Source organism: Lindgomyces ingoldianus (assembly GCF_010093535.1).
Source record: "Lindgomyces ingoldianus strain ATCC 200398 unplaced genomic scaffold BDR25scaffold_30, whole genome shotgun sequence".
Classification (NCBI taxonomy): Eukaryota; Fungi; Ascomycota; class Dothideomycetes; order Pleosporales; family Lindgomycetaceae; genus Lindgomyces; species Lindgomyces ingoldianus.
The window spans coordinates 14,691-35,203 of NW_022985191.1; the positions used below are offsets into that span (position 1 = coordinate 14,691).

Genomic DNA, 20,513 nt, shown 5'->3' on the forward strand with positions numbered 1-20,513 from the left:
TTATGTTATAAGTTTTATTTTTAAAGTGCTGTATGTTAAGCTTATATATGTAGTTTATAAGCTTAAGTATAATATTAACTACTTAAAAGGTGTTTAGCTTCTTATGTACATTAACTAACTTAAAGGCAAGTATAGACTGCTAAAGTGTTAAAGTTAACACCTTATCTAAGACTAACTAGCAGAGGTATAGCAGCTTAGTACTATAGCGCTTCTAACTAGATCTAAAGAAGAATATAGCTAATAGATTAATTAAGTAATAAATAATTCTAATATTACTAAACTTAACTATATACTATAAAGTAAAAAATATCTTAATTTTTTAAAAAAACTAACATGTTATTATCTAGTTACTTTTAGAATTATTATAGCCTTTTTACATAGTAAGTGTAAAGACTTTCTTATATATCTGCTTAAGTAACTTAATATACTAGTTAAGTAAAAGCTAACTAATAGCCTTATTATAGAGACCCTACTAGTATTACTAGACATCTGCTGCATAGATATCTAGCACCTAGCCTTAGAGATATCTACTGTTGCCTATTTTCTAGTAAAACAACATAACTATTTAGGTGCCCTAGCTTAGATGTATTAGCAGCACAGCTATATAATACTTAACATTACTCTAATTAATACTAGCATAGTTTAAGCGCATAATATTATGTAAAAAATTACTAGAAAAGTTTATACCTTTAGGTGTATTAAAGTGCGTATAAACAATTATGTAAGTAAGTGCCTAAAAAATATAAAAATATATAAGTAGTTTAATTATTTAATTTCTTTTATTATATAGCTAGGACGCGCTGCGCTGCTTTTTCTTAAAACTACATATAAACTTAGTAGTTTTCTAGTTACTTTATACTATCTATAGCTATGTTTTAAAGCTTAGCTTTTTTAGATTTATAAAAATATTTAACTACTAAAGCTAAATATTATTATGTACTTTATAAGTCTTATTAATAACGCCTTTATTAAAGAATATTACTTTTAGATAATTTACCTAGCTAAGTTTTTTACATAGTAGGACTTTAATAGCTAGTATTAACAGTAACTAGTCTTTTAAGCTAACAAAGACCTTTAATATAGCAGCACTGTAGATAGTAGCTACAGCGCATAACATATAGCACAATGTAATTTGCTTGCTTATATAGTCTTAAATTATGCTAGGCGCTATACAGATCTAATTAGGCTGCAATGCTATGCTAGAATTAAACATAGACTAGGTTAAACTATTCTTAAAGATCTATAGACATCTTATAATAAGCGCTATTGTTAGGTTCTGCTAGATAGCTATTGCAACGCCTACAGTGTAGTTACAAGTCTAGTTAGTAAAGTTATAATTATTATACATAATTATTAACTAAGGATTATGCGTAAGACCTAGTAGCCTAAAATTAAGTAAAACATAAGCTATATAACATAATATTATAACTTATAAGCTTTTTATATAGTCTACTATTTTATTAACTTTCTAGTTTATAATCTTATATAAGTTATAAACACCTAAGCCTAATAATATCTTTATAACACGCTATTTTATACTACTACTATGTAAATATAGACTTAGTAGGTAGGCAAGGTAGTTGCATCTCTTCTAGGCCTAGTAATGTAAGATAATAGAAGTAATTAGATACACTTTACTATTTTATAAACTTTTAGCTTTACTATAACTACTTTAAGCACTTTACTTATTTTATAAAAGTTTTTTAATAAACCTGCTTTAATTTAAAGCTTAATTAGCTATAATTAACTTTAACTTAGTAAAATTAACCTTATCTAGCCTAAAGGCTATATTATACTAGTTAAAGAACTTCTGCTTAACAAAACTATTAAGTTTTTTTATAAATAAAATAAAACTAAGGACACTAGTAGCTTTATTATCTTTACTTAACACTACATAAATATTTAGCTTTTTTAGTGCTAATTAAAAAATTATTTTATATCTACTAAGCAGTAAGGCCTTTAATAATAGTAGGTTTTATAAATATAACTTAATAAATTTACTTATTAGCATCTATAGCTTATTTATTAACACTAGAACTTACTCTAGTTTCTTTAATTTTAGAGTGTAAATAAGTGCAGACAGCTAGATACACTAAGTAGACACGCCTACTACTTATAAAGTTATAAAGAAATAAGTTATTAAAACTAAGGCTTAAGGCTTAGCAGCAACTATAAATAAAGGCAAAAAAAACATAAGAAAAGGTAATAATAAAAGTAATAATAAAAAAAGTAGCAGCTTATCTGCTAAAGAAAAATAAAAAGGTTATAAATGCTAGCGTAGACGCAGGGTAGGACTAGTAGACTTATTAGCTATTTTATACAGTAAACAACATGCAAAACACGTAATAATTTAATAGATAATAGTAAGAAGTTGCATAGCTATTAGCCTAAAGTTTAAAGATGTTTAAAGAGAAGAAAAAATGTGTAAATATTAATATAATATATTTTTATATAAAAAGTAAGCACTAAAATTAGTTATTTATATAATTAATTACTAAAGTCTCTTAGATAGCTAGGGAGAGAAGCTAAATCTAGCATCCTTATTAGCTAGAAAGATAGCGTGAGCGCCACCGGCGCGACTAGCATGGGTTTATGTTGACTAGCAAGGGTATCAGGGGCTCTGCCCCTGTCGGAGCTTCGCCCCTTCTCTCCCCAATCGGCTGAGCTAGCTGAGATAAGAGATTTGATTGTTTTGAGAGCCGCCGAAAATCATTATGAATATAAGGTATGCAAATAGCCACTCTTCTTGCATCTAGCTCTAGGCCTACGTAAGATGAATTCCTAGCCCTTTCGCTTCCCCAACGACTCCAACTCAAGCCCAGGAGATGATTTGCTTTCACCGCCATGGGCTCCCACACTGTGGAGGAAGGAGACCGAAATCAACTCTAATGTCATCGAACTTCTCGTATTCCTTAGAATCAGGTACAATATCTTCTTCCTCAAGCTAGACTACTGTCCGCCCCACCATATTTGTCCTCTATATCTAGAGCCGAAATTTTAATGGAAGCCTTGCATCTGAGAGGAGTCTTTTAAATCTGGTACGTACCTCCTGGTCGAGGAATCGATCGACAGTGATATCCTTAACTGGGGCGAAGATTTGGGCTGCGCGTCCGTAGATCTATCGGTGGAGTTGACGAGATCAACCCCTATCTTCATGCCAAAGCGATACGCCCGAACCGAAATGGTCTGATCTGGAAGCGTCCTTCCGGAAGCGTCATCACGATGCCCACTAGGTGCAAAAGCCTGTCGAAAACATCACAGGTGATGTAATGGCGCGGTCGGAAAGTTCCCGGTCCACCAGCGGAAACCTTGAGAAGTGCAGGGTCGCAACCTAGTCGAATGATATATAAAGGCTTCATAGGCCTTACTTAGCTTTGAGCATTGATTGAGGTGAGGGTACATCTTTGGGTGCTCTCTGTACACTTGAGCTAGCATAGCCGAATAACGGTTGCTACCAAAATTGTTGAATTCGATTTCTTAGTACTGTTGACTTAAACATTTCATATCTTCTCCCAACATATGTGGTTTAAGTGTTACAGCACAGGGGTCCTTAGGGTACAGCATGTTGCGATTGGAGGTCAGGTCAAGAATGACAGTCCGAGTTTGATGGTTAATTCTGAGCAGACCTCTCCAAGAACCCAAACTATTGATCACCTCACAAACCTTTGGCTTTGATAGTTTCATGCGGCTGTATCTGCTTTCAAGGGAGGAGTGGTACACGTAGTCGTGTGGCTGACAAACGTAATGCTGGAGAATCTCGATCTTGAATTCGTCAGATGTTTGACTCTAGTAGAAGCATTTGCCAGCATTAGTAGTGTAGACCCCTCAACAGCAGAGCTTACGAGGGGCATGGCGGAGAGGAGAGTCTAGAGTATTGAGGTATGTAAGTGATCGAAGATAGCAGTGAGATGAATTAAGTCCAAAGGATTGGTGTGGAGCGAAGAGTTTCTGAGCTGAGCTTTCTGTGGATTAGTGCAGAGTGAAGTATTGAGAGGTAACCTAAGCCGCCGTGTTTGAGGGAAAATAGTATCCTCTATAGGTATCGCGTTTACTTGCTCTCTAATGTTGTCTAAGTACAATAGGAATGTAGAGTCAAGTCTGAGATGGCTGGCGAAGAGTGAAGGCGGAAGTGAATATCTAAACGGGCAGTATCATCTTCGGTTGCTAGAAAGTCCATATTTTCAATAGTAGGTCTTTACAGTAGATTATTCATCTGGCTCGTAAGTGTTGATAAGGAAGGAAGGGGGAAGGAGGGGTGCTGAGTATCAAACAGGCCATTGCCACCTCGTAGCAGTGGTGAATCTCCGTAAAGTTAGGGTTCTAAGTGAATATAAGGTGAATTAATACAGTTTGCGAGATTATATGATTGGTTGGGGCTTGAGGCGTATTCTCTTGATCAGGAACACACCCAAGGGAGGAGATGCAAAGGAAGGATGAATCACCGGTATTAGTCCTTAAACCTCGGCAATTTTAGATACCCCACATTCATTCAATAACGGATGTGGAGCGAAAACTGTGAATTATTCTACACCAGGAGTTCACATGCTCTTATTAACGCTACAATATATTACTATGAGTTGCTACAGTTTGTCTTTGAACGGTAGTATTCCTACGACACATCACCGAGCCTCTAATCCACACAAGTCTTGCTAAAAGAATGATCGTTACTCTAATCGAATATCGATATTGTCAAACCCGATTAAACCTGCACCTACCTTATCGTAGTATATTCAAGCCTACGGTTTAGAGGGCTACGGTACGCCAAGCTACGTCGTGCAAATGAACGGATTTGTTAAGGTGCTCGAGCTGACCTGTGATCTTCATGATGGTATGTAAGTTGGAACCATAGTAACATATCCCTTCCTGTTCCTCCTTGGCTGTGAAACGCTAAGCTGCCAGAGGCCATGATACCCCACAGTGGGTTAGTTAGGGGCTGGGAAAGTGGCAATCCATCTTGTAAAATACGTGAATGGTATCGATTGAATTTTCCAGCTCAGGAAGAAGCCATTATTTCAAACAATAGATGTGCCTTTCACTATATTAGAGGGAATTGATTTATGGCTCGTAGCTGGAGCGCTGAGAGTGGACTCTGAGGGTTGGAGAAAGTATATAAATAAATTCATTAGATGGCACCAGTCCATCGTCGTAGCTAGTTGCATTCACTATGCGACGCGCAAGCCGTGAATAGGTGGTGAGGTTGGCATTGACGCCAATCGATCTCTTTCGGAGCAAAGCGCCAAGCCTTTTATTTTCTTCGGACCGTTCACGACGTAAACACCAATAAGCTTCCACCCTAGCCGATCACACACCTGCCTCTCACATAGTCTAACAGCGACTATCGAATTCATCGACCGCAGAGCGGCCAATCTATCACGATGAATCATAACGCAGTTATTAACCTTTCTGGAGACGATATCAAAACGCTGGAGACGTTGCGGGCACGCTTGATGCCTCTGGCGTACAACCTCCAGCAGCTTCAGAATGAGATTGCTGCGTCACCCGACGGCCTGCTGAAATGGTGAGTGCTAAATCCCCTTATTTCAGATTCTAGGCAATATTTTGGTTTAAATTCTCTTTCCTTGACTTTATGTGACTTTTTTTCCTCTTTGAATGAAAGCCTATCCTTTACATAGATCAAGCCCTCTGCCTTACCCTTCATTCTCTCTCCATCACGAGTATCGTACATACTGTCCTCCTATCTTTTTCGGGTAGGCTTATCTCGTGGCCCCTGAGCTTACCCGATCCTCCGTCTGTTTCTGCAATATCACATGACTAATATTCACTCAGGCCAACCGTCCAACGGGCCTCATCCCTCTTGAATAGCCATCTCTCAACCATCCAAAAACTCATATCTGAAAATTCCGAGCTTCTACAATATTTGTACCCCTACCCTGTACCACCATTTCCAGCTGAGCGGCTCGAGGGACTCTCTGCTGCCCTTGTGCGCAAAAAGCCCGAGCCCGGTGATGAGAAATGGATACTAGAGCGCCTAAAGAAAGCAGCTGAATTCTGTGAGGGGGTTGACGACTTCGGAGTTGATGTTAAGAAAGACCCATCTATTGATGATCAAGATATTAAGATGAAGGACGACGACGATGATGATGGTGATGACGCTGACGATGAAGACGGAAACAGGAAAAGGATTATTGGGGGTGTAAAGCGGGTTAAGGGAAATCTATCTCAAAATGACATTACAGCTCTCTGGAATAGTGCTGGCAAGTGGGTATTTGACACGGCGATAAAAGATGAGGAATCATCCGACGACGAGCAAGGTGGAGATGCATCGAGTTCGGAGCCATCACCTACAGAAGACAAAGAAATGAAGGGCATGCAGCCGACCAGCATTGAGGCAGCTCAGACAGAAGCTCTTCTTCCTTTAATGAAGCTAGGTACGATCCTTAAGTTCATGGAAACGGGGGATATTGTCGTCGACCAATTGTAGTTGTTGGTCACCCATGGATGATCTGTTTAAGGGACACACGGCGGAAGAGGTGTGCATGGCGACGGCGGATATTGAATGGGGTTGGAGTTAAGGTGGGCACAGAGTCCCTATGCTTGGATCGGAGTTTGGGGTTCACAGCACGCTCATCACATAGTGAGCTAAATTCTTAGTTCTCGCCGAAATTAAGAGCAGAAGAGCCTAGCCGAAGCCATCGCGGGGTATATCTGATATTTCACTCCTCACGCCGGCTTCAAAGCCTCCGTCCGCACAGGAAGCCATTCCTTGGAGAAATTCTGCCTTCCTGAGCAGAATCCTGAACCTATCGTCTGTTCTAGTGATGATCAAATCTTCCTCGTAAAAAAATATCACTCCTCCCACTAAACATGCTATCCCTAGTCACGATGCAAATATCTATTTCTAAATATTTGATGAAGCCGTGCTTGCATCGTCGAAGAGAGCCCAGCAACCTCCGATTGCATATCAGGCTTCATGCACCGGGCTATTGGACCCAGTCTTGCCGTCCTGAACTAATGACCATAGCTTTTAGCATTTGGAATGGAAGATTTCAGTAGTCTCGAACACGCGGGGCTTCAACGACGACAAACAGGGAATATTGAGCAAGACGCTCATTGAATTTTGTTCGTTCTTCGGCTGCATGCATGAACAAGTGCAGCAGGATCTGATTGCCTCTTCCGGTCAACGTATCGTGCACGTATCATCATATGGCGGGGTAATTCGCAGATCCTCCCACAGTGTTACCCAACGCGCGGAATTAAGCTGCAGGATCGACGGCTGCTGAACTACTGACTGGGGCATCTACCCACTGATAACTACACCTTCTCCCATGCGTGCCGAGTAACATGTCCTATCTTTACCTTCACCTCTCTCGAGCTGCAATCCATTCCCTGCGCCAGCCTTCGTTCCTTAGACCGCGCCACTACAACCCTTTGTCCTTTGCAAGGCGCATAAGTAGTCAAGGAAGCATGTCTGACCTTTTCGTCGAATTAACGGCTCCAAATGGCCGCAAGTATACGCAGCCGCGGGGCTTGTTCATCAATAACGAGTTTATCCAGTCAAAATCTGGGGAGACGATTACTTCTATCAACCCGAGGTATCGAGAAGTCATGTGAGCAGGTTTCTGAACCCGAGCGCTAATAGACATTTAGCGATGAAAGTGAGATAACCTCAGTCTATGCTGCTGGGCCAGAAGACGTCGACATCGCCGTTGCGGCTGCCCGAAAAGCTTTCAAGGACCCTTCATGGCGTGACATGGATACGACTGCTCGCGGGGACGTCATGTATAAATTTGCTGAACTTATCGAGCAGCACAAAGAGACTCTAGCAACGATTGAGACATGGGATAATGGGAAACCCTACTCTGTCGCCTTGAATGAAGATCTTCCGGAAGTTACAGGAACTATCAAATATTATGCTGGGTATGCGAACAAGATTCACGGCCAAGTCATTGACACGTCTCCGGCCAAACTTGCATACACAATCCGCGAGCCGTTGGGTGTTTGCGCACAGATCATTCCGTAAGTTAGCTTGCCCTCACTACGCTTTTCTGTTAACGCAAGTAGATGGAATTACCCACTGGCTATGGCGGCATGGAAGCTAGGCCCGGCACTCTGCACAGGTAACACCGTTGTCCTAAAGGCTGCCGAACAGACTCCGCTATCAATCCTCTATCTGGCAACCTTAGTTAAAGAGGCAGGGTTCCCACCTGGCGTGATCAATATCCTCAATGGGGAGGGTCGCAAAGCTGGTGCTGCAATGGCTATGCATCTTGATATTGACAAGATTGCCTTCACTGGATCGACCGCCACTGGAAAGGAAATTATGAAAATGGCAGCAGTGAACATGAAGAATATTACACTAGAAACTGGCGGCAAATCGCCGCTGCTGGTCTTCGATGACGCTGATCTCGACCAAGCCGTGAAATGGTCGCACATTGGCATCATGCATAACCAAGGTCAGGTGTGCACGGCTACGTCGAGGATTCTTGTTCAGGAAGGCGTATATGAGCAGTTCGTCAAAGGGTTCAAAGAGTACGTAGCTCAGGCTAGCATTGTCGGGGATCCATTCAAAGACGATACCTTCCAAGGCCCGCAAGTTACGAAGACACAGTTTGAGAGAGTGCTTTCCTATATCGAATCTGCGAAGTCGGAGGGTGCTACATTAGAAGCGGGTGGGGAGGTGTTCAAAGATGTTGGTGGAAAGGGTTTTTTCATCTCGCCCACCATCTTTACCAACGTCAAAGACACAATGAAGGTCTACCGTGAGGAGGTATTTGGGCCCTTCGTTGTGATCAGCTCTTTCAAAACTGAAGAGGAGGCCATCGAACGTGCCAATGACACTACATATGGTTTGGGGGCCGCGGTGTTCACCCAGAATATTGCCAAGGCTCACCGCGTAGCAAGGCTCATCGAGGCTGGCATGGTCTGGATAAACTCAAGCAATGATTCAGACCTGCGGATTCCGTTCGGAGGTGTGAAGCAAAGTGGCATTGGAAGGGAACTTGGTGAGGCAGGACTGGAGGGATATACAAACAAGAAGGTACGAGAGATATTTGATGTACACTTTATTAACTGCCGACGGCTTACTAACATGCGCCCAGGCCGTTCATGTCAATCTTGGCACGAAGTTGTAGGACAGAGGTTAGGGAGTAGACTCGAAAAGGTTCGGACAGAGCTTAGAGGGGCAATATCGCAAGGAGCCCTCACCAATAGCAGTCGGAGGACAGATGTATATCCCCGGAATAGATGCATTTCCAAGCCCTTGTTCTCGGAATTCGCGCTTGGCGCCATGGCTTGGAACATGTTAGGTTTTCGTGGCCGGTAGTGGACGTGTAGTGCACAATTGACGCAGAATTCCAATCAGCAATGGCAAAGTGAGCGACGAACTGAGCTGAATCTCGTGACGCTAGCGCAACATGCAGGTACGCGAGAGCTGAAAAGCAGAGGTGTGGCGACGGAACAGCGTTCTGACAGAAGTTGGGGCTGCGGCATGGGAATTCGCTCCGGGCCAGGCGTGAGATATTTCAGAGATTTTGGGAGGATATCTTAAGAGCGAAGTGCAGGGTCAAACAGACGGGGGTTTCATCCGGGTCCAGACAAGAGCGGAGGATGAATTGCCTCGCTGCCCCGCTGTCGTGGGACATCAATCAATCAGTGGGGGGCATGACGATGAGTGACGCTTGGGGTCGGTGTCGGGGGAACGTGGATGCGCTACTGGGATTGGGAGGAGCGCGCGTGACTGGATCGTTGGGCGTGAATTAATCACAGTGTGCGGTGAGAGGTCGAAGCAGATCAAGGATGGCTCCTATCTTAGATTTGTGACATGCTTGAGCAAGAGAAAGACTCACAGGTCGGGCTTTGTGTAGTGTTTTAACCCCAGCCCAAGCTGCCAACGCCGGGGCACCTTGGCACACCACGGCCTGCAGAATTGGGCAAATCAGACAGAGCATCGACTTCATCGACCCCGGTGACGCTCGCTGGAGAAGACGTCTTGCACTTCTATCTCGACCTGCGCGCCGCACCCTCTCTCCGCCGCCCTGCCTCGCACGCTCCCGCCATCGCCGCCCCGCGACTCCCCAGCTTTCACCGCCTTTGCGACCTCTCTTCGCGGGCTTGTGACGGCCCTCCCCTGCAGCCCACGCAACTTTCTCACTCACCGGCCTGCGTCGGCGCCGCCTCTCAGGAGCGTCTCAAGACGGCGTAATTGCCTCCTGGCTTTCATTACTAAGGGTCCTGCGGCTTGTCTGGTCCAGCGTGTTAGCTCGCTCCCCGCTCTGCCCGCTTTCAAAGCTTGAGGTTACCAATATCAGCAGCCCATGAGCCCCATCAATTCCATCAACGCCGCCTCACAACCCTACGCCATTTGATTAGAATACACCATCGATCTGGCTCGAAGACGGTACATCCCTTCGTCGGCCGACTCCTTCTTCCCCCCTCTCCTCGCCGACCAGCCCCGTCACTGCCCTGCGCGGATTGCGACTGCCCCCGCCGAAGCCAGGTTCCTCGCTTTTCTGCAGCGCCTCTATCGCCCTCCCTAACAAGTCTTCGCGCACAGAGTCTCCATCACTACGCAGCCTATCGCCGCTTGCAGCTCGCCGTCATGGGCAATCAACAGTCCAGCAGCAAGAAGGACAAAGGCGAGGGCGCCAAGGGCTCCATCGAGGGCCTTTCTCTCGAACGCGAGAACTATCGGTCGTTTGACAGGTCCGACACCAAGGAATCCGCTCGATCGCTTCGCAGTTCTATCAAGTCAAAGATTCCCGGCAGCACCAAGACGGACAGTCCGAGGAACTCCACCATTGGCCTCAGCAACGACACTGCAACCAACGGCACGGTAGACAAGTCGGATGCTGCATCAACAAAGTCTGCCAATGGCACCAAGTCAGAAAAACGACCTCGCCGAGGGTCTGGTGCCTCTGCGCAGGCCTCTGCCATCGATGCTGCCGCGCGTTCCGACGCCCTGGCCGAGAGCCCACAACCCCCGCCATCTCCAGTCCACAGTGCCTCGGTCGGCCACGGCCATGAGTCTGTGGATCGGGCCCAACAGACAGGAGAAGTTGACCATGTCTCAGACGCACCACCAAGCGGAGTCCCGCCGCCGTCGTCCACGCAGCTGCCCGGTGAGTCTATTCTACAGAGGAAGGACCAGCCCATTCCGAGAGTCCCGGAAGCGCCGTCGGCAAACGATGGTGCCGGCTCGCCCATGGAGATCAGCGCCCTGAAAGCTATGGATCTCGATGACATGATCCAGCGACTGTTGGATGCCGCATATACTGGGAAAGTCACAAAAACGGTGTGCCTGAAGAACGCTGAGATATTCGCTGTCTGCTCGGCTGTGCGCGAGGTCTTCCTCAGCCAACCCGCTCTGTTGGAGCTCGCACCTCCTGTCAAGATTGTTGGCGATGTGCATGGACAGTACACGGACCTCATTCGAATGTTTGAGATGTGTGGATTCCCGCCAAACTCAAACTACTTGTTCCTCGGTGACTACGTGGATCGCGGGAAGCAGAGCCTGGAGACGATTCTCCTACTCATGTGCTACAAGCTTAAGTTCCCTGAGAACTTTTTCCTCTTGCGGGGCAATCACGAATGCGCCAATGTGACCCGTGTCTATGGCTTCTACGATGAGTGCAAGCGAAGGTGCAACGTCAAAGTCTGGAAAGCCTTTGTTGATACTTTCAACACCCTACCAATAGCGTCTATTGTTGCGCAGAAGATTTTCTGTGTCCATGGCGGCCTCTCCCCAAGCTTGTCGCATATGGATGATATTCGAAACATTGCTCGGCCTACCGACGTTCCGGACTACGGACTACTGAACGACTTGCTATGGAGCGACCCAGCAGACATGGAGAATGATTGGGAGTCAAATGAACGTGGTGTTAGCTATTGTTTTGGGAAGAAGGTCATCATGGAATTCCTGCAGCGGCACGATTTCGATCTGGTTTGCAGAGCGCACATGGTCGTCGAAGATGGGTACGAATTCTTCAACGATCGTATTCTCGTCACGGTCTTCTCTGCGCCAAACGTAAGTACCCTCCCTGCCTAGCGTGGTTATACCTTTTTAAACACAATTAGTATTGCGGCGAATTCGATAATTGGGGGGCTGTCATGTCAGTTTCAGCAGAATTGCTCTGCAGTTTCGAGCTCCTGAAGCCACTCGACTCTAGTGCGCTAAAGAGTCATATTAAGAAAAGCCGGAACAAGAGGCAGAGCATGCTCAACTCACCAGTATGTGTTCACCATGGTATCCGAGTGATCTATAACTCAGGGCCATTTATATTATATTTTTAGGCATCAACTAACTCACGGCACACAGCCTGCAAACCAATACCCTCAAAGTTACTAACACACTGCGCCTGTAGGCCCAGGAATGTGGTAAGAAGGAGGTTGGTACACTAATAATATCGAACTCCTTCAAGAGAAACTTGGATTATTTCGGCCTGATCGACAAGTACAAATTGGCGGACGAGCCTGAACGAAGATGTTTGCGACGGAAAATGGAGCGTTTGCGCCGTCGGTCTGCGTCGGACGAAACGGAATTACTCGGAGAAACCAGCACACCGACGAGCCCTTTGATGCCATTCAGCGCTAGAACTGAGGCCGGCAACTCGAGCTCTCTAGCTGGGGTACAGGGCGTCGGTTCATCGTCTTCAGGATCGTCTTCGGACGTGCACTATGAACCCATAGATCCGGAAGAGCGCAGGTTGCGGCGAGAAGAGAATCGGGCGTTATGGGAAGCGAGGCTACCTGAGCCTACAGTCAATCATCCAGGGCATATCAATCCCGGTTATAATTATTTCTGGATCGATCAAGGAGAATGATAGGTCGATCCACTTCTTATCCGATGTTGGGCGCTCGTGTGGAACTCGGTCGTTAGCGCTCGAAATACCAAATATCTCTTTTTTGGCACCTCTCTTTTCATTTGTATTTCTTTCACAGGTTATACTTCCTCTCTCTTTCCTTGTGGGGCTCTCTAATTGATAAACTGGTTGGCGTTATGTTACATGGGTGGGCTCGCGCGGAATCGCGTTTCTATTTTGACGGTGCTTTAGCAGGTCTTTCTCTTTCTTTGGCATCGTTTCTTGGAGCTGTGACTCTGGTGATAGTAGAGCTTTACCCCTGGTTGCTGTATCATATGCAGACCACGATTGCGAAGTCTGTCTGGCTTGTTTGGCTTGTATTGCTCGCACTCGATGAGAAAATCAGAGAGTGTGAGTGAGCCAGACGGAAATTAAGTATCAAGGTGTCGATAATAAGGTCTAAGTGCTCTGAGTAAATGACAGTGACGCGGTAACTCATTCCTATCTTCTAAACAAGCTATGCTCCTCACGCATGCTCATAAACCACAGTCGTCTATGTCTGTAAAAAATATGTACCTGTCACTTCAAACTTCCCCCGCGCTTTGAAGCACCCATCATTACACAAGGTATCGCTGTTCAGTGATGTGGCTAGTGCATTTTAGTCGTATGCCACAAGTTGTTTGTTCCCTAATTTCTAACCCCGTGGACAAATCCCCAAACAACCAAGGTCCCAGACACAGTACGCAAACCAGAACCTCGGGAGACTAGAACCGAGCAATCGGATGGAACAGATACGTGGACGGATCGACAGTGCGCCGATCAAGCTTTTGGTCAAGCATTTGTCAATCGATTTGGTCTATTTGGGGCTCTCGGTGTTTGGAAGGTTTGGGGTGGTTTGGGGAGGCCAAGACGAAACAGGAAGCTTGTTGAAGGCTTGAATGCTTGGGTTTGGGGTCAAGTGGGCCAGAAGGGCCGTTTGGATGCGACGTCAGGCTAAGAAATTGGAAAACATGTTGGGTTTAGGGGGGACGGTGGAGAGGGAGGAGAGGAGTGGGATGTTGTGAGGGGTGAGAATGATATAGAAGTTGAAGTAGGTAGTGTGTTCTGCTGTTGGTAGGTGCATTAGACAAGGGTGAATGTCGACGACAAGGATAAATAAACTAGAAGATGTGGATGGAGGAGAACCTGACAATGAACACAAATAAAATCTACTGAGCAAAACCTACGATAATTAAAGGGAAATATGCTATCTGAACGTAAGTTTACCTTGTATAAAGGAACGCCTTATGCCAGTATATATGTTATGCATTCAATGTCTTCTTTCCAACAACGGCTCCATACACCTCGCTATGCTATGCTCTGCTGCATAGTATGTAACCGGACAGATATCTTGACACATGGGCAACTTCTATAACAGACGGACAACCAACCAATCAATCAACCTCCGCGTTGATCTCGGTCTCCTTTCACTCCCCAGACTTAGTTCTTTTTAACAACAACCCCCAACAGACTCGTCGGCTGACCCTGGATCTCAGTGATGACAAGTGTATGGCCCTTAGTAATCGGCCCACTTTCTTCCACCTTCACTGTCGACGTCGGTGCACTCTCTTTCTGCTCAGCATTGAACTGTTGATCGGTGCCGGCCACACCCGCAACAGCAATCAAATTCTCTTGACCTAGCGTATTTTGGGTGTACCTGCTGTTAAACTTGACAACGCCCTTAATTGCATTAAAAGTCTCAACATCAACCTTCAAGGGCTCTTTGGTGACAAGGAAAGTCAGGCCTTCTTCGCAGGGAGGCGTAGTCAGGGATCCGGTGTACTGGAAGAGAGGCGTGGTTTGGACGTGCTCGATCAGGGCTTCGAAATCGAGGGATTCGATCTCAGTCTTGGTGCCGGGAGTTGCGATGGCGGAGAGATGGGGTTGTAGGCCCGCGATGAGGGGGCTGGGGGCACCGGTGCAGAGTTGGAAGAGAACGCTGATGACGGCAAGGGCATTTGGATCGGCTAGGAGGATATCTAATTAGCTTACAAGCTACCAATGGAATCATGGGTTGTGAAAACAAATGGATATGCCTAAAGTATTGCGGAAGTGTCGTAGGTTGAAACGCATGGCTTTGCGATCCTAACCGGGATCGGCGACAAGGAAGAATGCGATGTGGGAGAATGCGGAGTGGGAAGGAAGATAAACCATAGGCGGGATTACTTACTGACACCTTCATGCACCATATGCATTTCCAATGGGAAATACTCCTCTCCGATACGATGTTCTGACGGTGTATGGAGATGGAATTGCTTGAGCCGAAAGTCCTGGCCTGCGAACTTAGTCGTACCATTTACAATCACTTCGACAGTAGTGCCGAGGTTCTCGAACTCGACTTTCTGTTCCGGGATATCGAGGACGGGGGCCTCGGTTGCGAGGGATATTGAGTCGTCTACAATCTTGCGTTAGTATATGTCGTGAAGCGAGCGGAGGAGACCCGATGAAGGTAGAAAGGGCATGTACCGATGTTGATAGGCGATTGCTGTTTTCCAGTCTTGCAAGCTTGGTTCTCTGGTGCGAGGGAAGCCCAGTTCAAAGGTCCTTTTAATCCAGTGTATCCAAAGGTGCCAACTTGGACGCCTTCGCCTTCTTCCGCGCGTTTGAACTTTGTCAGTCCATGAAGGCAGGTTGCGGATGCCGTGGAGGCCAGCAGGAGGTATTGGAGAAGCATGATTAAGAGTGTGAATGTATTACAAGTAAAATAGAGCAGAGAAGAACAACGAATGTGTTGGTAAGATAAAGAGAGAAGAGGAATGGACAAGCTTGGGAAAAGTGGAGTATCGAATGATAATGGAGTGAGTGAATGAGGAAGATAGTTTATATAGTGAAGAAGGAAATGCAACGATCAACGTGCAAAAAGAGCGACGGAATATGAATGCGGAAATTCAAGCCTCCAGGATCTACCTGTCGGGTGTCGGTGTAAGATTATGTGAGGCGAAGAAGGGAAAGGGCTGAGCCGAGCGGAGGCTGAGAAGGTAAGACGCACACACAGACACGACGAGGAGAAAAAAGGTGCTGGCTGAAGAGAGGACGTGATTACCAAGTCGTAGATATAATCATCAGATCTAACTGCGCCCTCCGCGTCTTCTCTGTCCGCTGCTGAAGCCAAGAGAAGCCTGCAAGCCAAGTCATACAGACAAGACAGCCTCCTGCCCCTCATATTCTAAAGGGATTCGAAGAGAACTGGTGATGGGTGCATACAGACACCCCAGGCCAAACTTTGCCAAGTTATCGTCTGCTAAGAAGAAGCTAGCTAAGCCGGCGGTTTTCGCTGTGCAATCAATCAGAGTCAAGCATTTGAGACAGGTGCTTAGGCCCCTTGTTTGACTTGGGTGGGTGAGGGCATGTGCTTGGTCCAGCGTGGAAGAACGGGTGAAGAACGTGTGTGATCAAGCGACAGGATTCAATTATGTGGCGCATTGGCTGGAAGAAAGCGGAGGAGGCGTGGAGATCGAAATCTTAAAGTGCACGGTTGACTTGTGAAAGAAAAGCCCAACCAACTTCTACACCATACCTACCTTCTTTAAAGTTTTCATCTTGAGTATGAACCTCACGAGAGAACCGTACCATCTAACTAGTACCTCGCAAACTTTCTCCCACCACTGGATCCTTCGCCAACGCACTGAAGGAAATTGCAGCGCCTCTGAAACCGTTGCCCACTCTTGGAAACAACTTGGCACGGCTGGGCATGTCAGTATCTTGTTCAGAAGCCGAGCAGGCATCTCCGGCCTCTCGGACACCAAGAATTCGAACTTCAGCCACAGGTTTCCGTCGTCACCTTTCCGATGTTCCCGAGGGCGTAAAGTGCTGTTGAACGGAAGCCCCGGCGGGTATCCAAACGCTAAACGCCGAAGTGTGTCTTTGCCAAGGCACACTGACAACGCAACTCTCCGCTGGTAGCACAGGCTAGCTCCACCTAAACCAGAAGAAACGCAACAAGAGGCTGGCCTGTGAAACGGAGGAACCCAGTTGAAGGGTCTGGAAAGAAGTGCCAAGCCATGAGTTGGTCGGATAGAGTGATATTCTCAACAGTCCAAGTTCATCTCCGATGTCGAGGGAAAGTTTCTTAAAGCGCTTTTCGGGGCCCGTTGCGAAGAAGGCCAGAGCGCGACGACAGGCGCTGCCAAGCAGCATCGTGGCTAAGCGCTTACTCCGTGGCTGGCTCTGTGGCTGGAAATATGAACACTGCAGGCTGCAAAAAGCTGCTGTGCCGGTCACAAACTGTAAGATGAATGGCGATGAGTTGGCCTCGGTGGAAAGTCTTCGACTAGATTCGCACAGCCAAAGTCGCTTTCGTAACGGAGCTATTTTAGGGTGTTAAGGAGCTCCTCAACACCACTCCCTTCATCACCACATCTTTTCTTGGTAGTATTGCCCTTCCACCCTTGGCATCAGGCAACTTCCTTCCTTGGCATTAGGCGGATATTCAAGGCCAAGGCGCCAACGTACGCGTCCTTGAACGGCTGCTCATGCTTATGCTTTGCTGAATAGACAGGTAAGGAAACCTACTTTTCAAAATCGTGTTGGTTGATAAGCGTTTCGCCCAAGCACCGAACAACTGTTCATGGTTCCATTTATTCGAGACACTTAGGCTGTTGATTACAAGGTAGGTACTCGCCCAGTCCTTCGAGGTGACGAGGGTAGGCTCATATGTTACCCAACACTAATGCCACGCTTATATACTGTAAACAGGTGGTCTCTATGCGGCGTAAAGGAGATCAGGGAAGAATCCGAGGTTGGTGTACAGAATCATAAATAATAAGCAGATTTATCCTTCTTCACCTTGACTGTTAGATCCATCTTGACCTCTTAAACCGACTGACCTAGGACAGAGTACCTCATGGCTTGTTCATGGCAGCGTCAAATGCTAGCTCACAAACGCGTCCAGCATGATTTCGAATACAGCAGGAGGATCACCTAATCACTCCCCTGAATTGCTCACGTCCAAAGCCCCTCATCTCGTGGAGGATGCCGCCGTGGCTTTTGGCTTGATTCCAAGGGTTCGTCCAAGACTCGCAGCCTCTTTCAGTGGGGTCGGAAATCCCGCTCTCTTTTACTTGACCATGTATAGGATCAGACCTCATCAATGGTACATAACAAAGAACCCAAATAGAAGAATTCATACTCAGAGTTTGACACCCCAAACTCCTCGTCCACCACAAACTCCGACCCATTCCCCTCCTTGACCCGTCAACGCACTCTGCGGCGCCCAACTTAGGTTGCCCACCTCGTAATCACACCGCCAAGCCAGGTATGGACCTTTCTGACCCACCGTCCCTGAATTACTTTGTGCGCCTCCGTTTGAGGGATGCGCACTAGCTGGGGTGGGGGGCTGCGTTGTGTGAGTGTCGCCATTTATCACAGCGCCGTTCTGGCTGTGTATCAGATCCCATATCAGGACAAGCGAGTCGTCGGCGCCAGAGGCTAGCATTCCTCGCCGTGATGGATTCCATTCAATGGAATTCACAGATGCGGAATGGCCGCGAAGTTCGAGCAAGGCTTGACCTGGTTGTCGAACATCAAGAATGCGAATAATGTTGGAGTCTTGGGCAAAGGTAGCGAGGAGGTGGGCATCGTGCGGTGAAGCGGAAAGGCGGAGAAGGGGCGGGGCATATGACATGGTCTGTTGGGCTTTCGTTGGGGACAAGCGACCCGGTGAGCCTAAGGCAAATTCAGTCAGCTTCACAGAATCGGGGTTGTTAGTACAAGAGTCAAGGGGGTTGCACACCTTTGTCTGATCTATCGCCGGGCGCCTTTTCTGACGGCTCGTAGATGATGGTGCTGTGCTCGAGGCTCCGGAGGTCGAACATTCGGACGCTTCCGTCCGCACCACATGACACAAATACGTCCACACTTCCGGCGCAGAAACGCACATCAAAGACCTCTTTATCATGCGCAATGAGCTGTGTCTTTGCTGTCAGGGTAGGTATATCCCAAATTGTACATGTCGTGTCTATGCTCGACGTAATGATGAGCTTTGGGGAGAGGGTGTTCCAGTCTAGCGAGGTCAGGGGAGCGGTATGTTCGGGCGTCTTAGAGTTGGAGAGCAGTGCGAGGGGGGTCAATTTCTGGGGTGCGGGTTCCCGGGTGTTTACAGAGGAGGAGCGAGTGATTGTGTTGCTGATGGTCGAGGCAGGAGGCTGGGGTAGGGACCACAGCCGGAGGTGGTCTCCGGAGGTAGCAAGGAGGTCGGTGGACTGTTTCTGAGAGGAAGGGGGCTCCCAGAGTATGCGCGTTACGGGATAGGAGCATGTCGCCTCAGCAACGCGCGTGTACTCGAGGCCGAATGGCGGGGCGCCAGGGGACGAGACTTCCTGGGGAACGATCTGGGTGTCGAGGATCTGGATCTACGCCGAAAAAGTCAGCTTTAATTTACCGTCTTCGCGGGGAGAGCATACGAAGTTGTGTGTGTCCTCAAGATAGCTTCCGATGGCCATCTTCCCCGCACTGTTCCCGCCATGGGTATTCCACTTGCACCAGTCGAAAGCCCACACCCCCCACGGCGCCAAATAGTTAGAGTTACCGGGGATGCGGTCGCTGTCATTGAAATAAGGTCCTTGGCTGAGCGGGTCGTCGACCATATTCGAGTTTGCTCGCGGCCTGATGTCCGCCAGCCCCAGCGGAGAGTTGGAAGCTGCACCAGAGGGGGTTGAGGGATAATATTTCTGGGCCGGTGTGCCTGCGCTGTACTTGGGATCCGGCGTGTTGGAGGAGAAGGGAATGTACTTCTGCTCTAGCCCAGCTGGACTCGATCGTGAATAGGAGTGCGACGTATTAATATTGTTGGTGTTCGAGCGGGTAGGGAGGGTGTACTGGTTGGCGTTCGTGTTGATCTGGGGCATGGTTGGGACAGTGGTAGGAGCCGTGTATGCGGCCGAGGGGCCCGGCCGCTGCTGCTGCCCTTGAGAGCTGCCCCCTGGCTGTAGACTACCGGGCAAGGCGGAGGAAGGTGGATTCGCATAATGAGATGAGCCCTGCGGTGTCGCCTGCTGCAGATTGATATTCGGGCCAGCCGAGTACTGATCCGGCGAATTGTACATCTGCTGCTGCCCGGGTTGCTTTTGCGCGGGGCCTTGCGAGGACGTTTGCTGGCCCATTGGAGCCGCAGCTGACGTCGAAATGTGAAGCTCCTCAGGTCTTCCGAGCGTAGGAGCTCGACGCGGGGTCTCGAACGAGGGGTTGGTGGAGTGCGGTGGAGGTAGGCCCGGCGCGGATGGAGGGGCGGTTTGCAGGCCACCTCCAGAAGCAGCCGATGAATGTATTCCTGGGTTCCCGCTCCCAGGCAAAAGCGCGTCTGTTCCTGCATTGGTCATACCTGATGCTGCCATTCGGACTTGGGGCGGTGCGCCAATCGACCCTAACGTCTGCGCGGCGTGATATATGGCAGACGCCGAGTTGTTGCTGCCCTGGCCACTTTGCTGGTGGTGCGTGTGGAACGGCATCGTGCTGGGAGATGTGAGATTGACGTTGACTGAAGTCGCTACGTTAAGCCGTCCATGGTGTATCTTGGGCTGGGATTCGAGTGACAGCGCAGCGCACAGGCCCCGACTAAATATGTAAGCAGCCTGGCGCTCGAGACATGTACCTGGCTGCCAGGGTACATAGGAGGCTTGAAGCTCCTCTTCAAAGCCGACCCCCTCCTCCCCCCCCTCCACATTCTCATCTGCATAGTCACTCCATGCCAATTCATCTTCACGCCCTATATAGATCCCT

At 47.6% G+C, this 20,513-nt stretch overlaps 6 protein-coding genes across 6 annotated transcripts; 3 read left to right on the forward strand and 3 right to left on the reverse strand.

Moving 5' to 3' along the window:
* Positions 1 to 4,209: 4,209 nt before the first annotated feature.
* Positions 4,210 to 5,348, reverse strand: BDR25DRAFT_358702 (uncharacterized protein; the record flags this gene model as incomplete). Its single annotated transcript, XM_033695991.1, has 11 exons — positions 4,210 to 4,320; positions 4,348 to 4,460; positions 4,498 to 4,525; positions 4,585 to 4,609; positions 4,669 to 4,711; positions 4,761 to 4,887; positions 4,966 to 4,992; positions 5,019 to 5,087; positions 5,134 to 5,242; positions 5,271 to 5,293; positions 5,337 to 5,348. The coding sequence occupies 11 exons, from the start codon at positions 5,346 to 5,348 to the stop codon at positions 4,210 to 4,212; spliced, it is 687 nt and encodes a 228-aa protein (XP_033543984.1).
* Positions 5,330 to 6,651, forward strand: BDR25DRAFT_344941 (uncharacterized protein). Its single transcript, XM_033693996.1, has 2 exons — positions 5,330 to 5,518; positions 5,788 to 6,651. Exons 1-2 carry the CDS (start codon positions 5,376 to 5,378, stop codon positions 6,440 to 6,442), a joined length of 798 nt encoding a protein of 265 aa, XP_033543985.1. The 5' UTR covers positions 5,330 to 5,375; the 3' UTR covers positions 6,443 to 6,651.
* A 563-nt stretch (positions 6,652 to 7,214) lies between these two features.
* BDR25DRAFT_305609 (aldehyde dehydrogenase-like protein) lies at positions 7,215 to 9,305 on the forward strand. Its single transcript, XM_033690441.1, has 4 exons — positions 7,215 to 7,553; positions 7,609 to 7,977; positions 8,023 to 8,998; positions 9,060 to 9,305. The coding sequence occupies exons 1-4, from the start codon at positions 7,426 to 7,428 to the stop codon at positions 9,090 to 9,092; spliced, it is 1,506 nt and encodes a 501-aa protein (XP_033543986.1). The 5' UTR covers positions 7,215 to 7,425; the 3' UTR covers positions 9,093 to 9,305.
* Positions 9,306 to 10,238: 933 nt separating this feature from the next.
* On the forward strand, positions 10,239 to 12,338 carry BDR25DRAFT_69116 (serine/threonine-protein phosphatase PP-Z). Its single transcript, XM_033698923.1, has 3 exons — positions 10,239 to 11,983; positions 12,034 to 12,186; positions 12,275 to 12,338. The coding sequence occupies exons 1-3, from the start codon at positions 10,559 to 10,561 to the stop codon at positions 12,302 to 12,304; spliced, it is 1,608 nt and encodes a 535-aa protein (XP_033543987.1). The 5' UTR covers positions 10,239 to 10,558; the 3' UTR covers positions 12,305 to 12,338.
* Positions 12,339 to 13,965: 1,627 nt separating this feature from the next.
* BDR25DRAFT_292121 (carbonic anhydrase) lies at positions 13,966 to 15,857 on the reverse strand. Its single transcript, XM_033688636.1, has 3 exons — positions 15,264 to 15,857; positions 14,968 to 15,192; positions 13,966 to 14,764 (listed from the first exon to the last, which is right to left on the reverse strand). The coding sequence occupies exons 1-3, from the start codon at positions 15,469 to 15,471 to the stop codon at positions 14,238 to 14,240; spliced, it is 960 nt and encodes a 319-aa protein (XP_033543988.1). The 5' UTR covers positions 15,472 to 15,857; the 3' UTR covers positions 13,966 to 14,237.
* A 2,068-nt stretch (positions 15,858 to 17,925) lies between these two features.
* Positions 17,926 to 20,242, reverse strand: BDR25DRAFT_316920 (WD40 repeat-like protein; the record flags this gene model as incomplete). Its single annotated transcript, XM_033691635.1, has 3 exons — positions 17,926 to 18,461; positions 18,529 to 19,147; positions 19,199 to 20,242. The coding sequence occupies 3 exons, from the start codon at positions 20,240 to 20,242 to the stop codon at positions 17,926 to 17,928; spliced, it is 2,199 nt and encodes a 732-aa protein (XP_033543989.1).
* Between the last annotated feature and the right edge of the window lie 271 nt (positions 20,243 to 20,513).

Coding starts and splice junctions, on each gene's coding strand:
- BDR25DRAFT_344941 (XM_033693996.1), top strand. CDS start 5,376: ATGAATCATAACGCAGTTATTAACCTTTCTGGAGACGATATCAAAACG. Junction 5,519..5,787: donor CCCGACGGCCTGCTGAAATG/GTGAGTGCTAAA, acceptor ATATTCACTCAG/GCCAACCGTCCAACGGGCCT.
- BDR25DRAFT_305609 (XM_033690441.1), top strand. CDS start 7,426: ATGTCTGACCTTTTCGTCGAATTAACGGCTCCAAATGGCCGCAAGTAT. Junction 7,554..7,608: donor ATTACTTCTATCAACCCGAG/GTATCGAGAAGT, acceptor ATAGACATTTAG/CGATGAAAGTGAGATAACCT. Junction 7,978..8,022: donor GTTTGCGCACAGATCATTCC/GTAAGTTAGCTT, acceptor TAACGCAAGTAG/ATGGAATTACCCACTGGCTA.
- BDR25DRAFT_69116 (XM_033698923.1), top strand. CDS start 10,559: ATGGGCAATCAACAGTCCAGCAGCAAGAAGGACAAAGGCGAGGGCGCC. Junction 11,984..12,033: donor CGGTCTTCTCTGCGCCAAAC/GTAAGTACCCTC, acceptor AAACACAATTAG/TATTGCGGCGAATTCGATAA. Junction 12,187..12,274: donor AGAGCATGCTCAACTCACCA/GTATGTGTTCAC, acceptor CACGGCACACAG/CCTGCAAACCAATACCCTCA.
- BDR25DRAFT_292121 (XM_033688636.1), bottom strand. CDS start 15,471: ATGCTTCTCCAATACCTCCTGCTGGCCTCCACGGCATCCGCAACCTGC. Junction 15,193..15,263: donor GCAATCGCCTATCAACATCG/GTACATGCCCTT, acceptor GCAAGATTGTAG/ACGACTCAATATCCCTCGCA. Junction 14,765..14,967: donor TATGGTGCATGAAGGTGTCA/GTAAGTAATCCC, acceptor ATATCCTCCTAG/CCGATCCAAATGCCCTTGCC.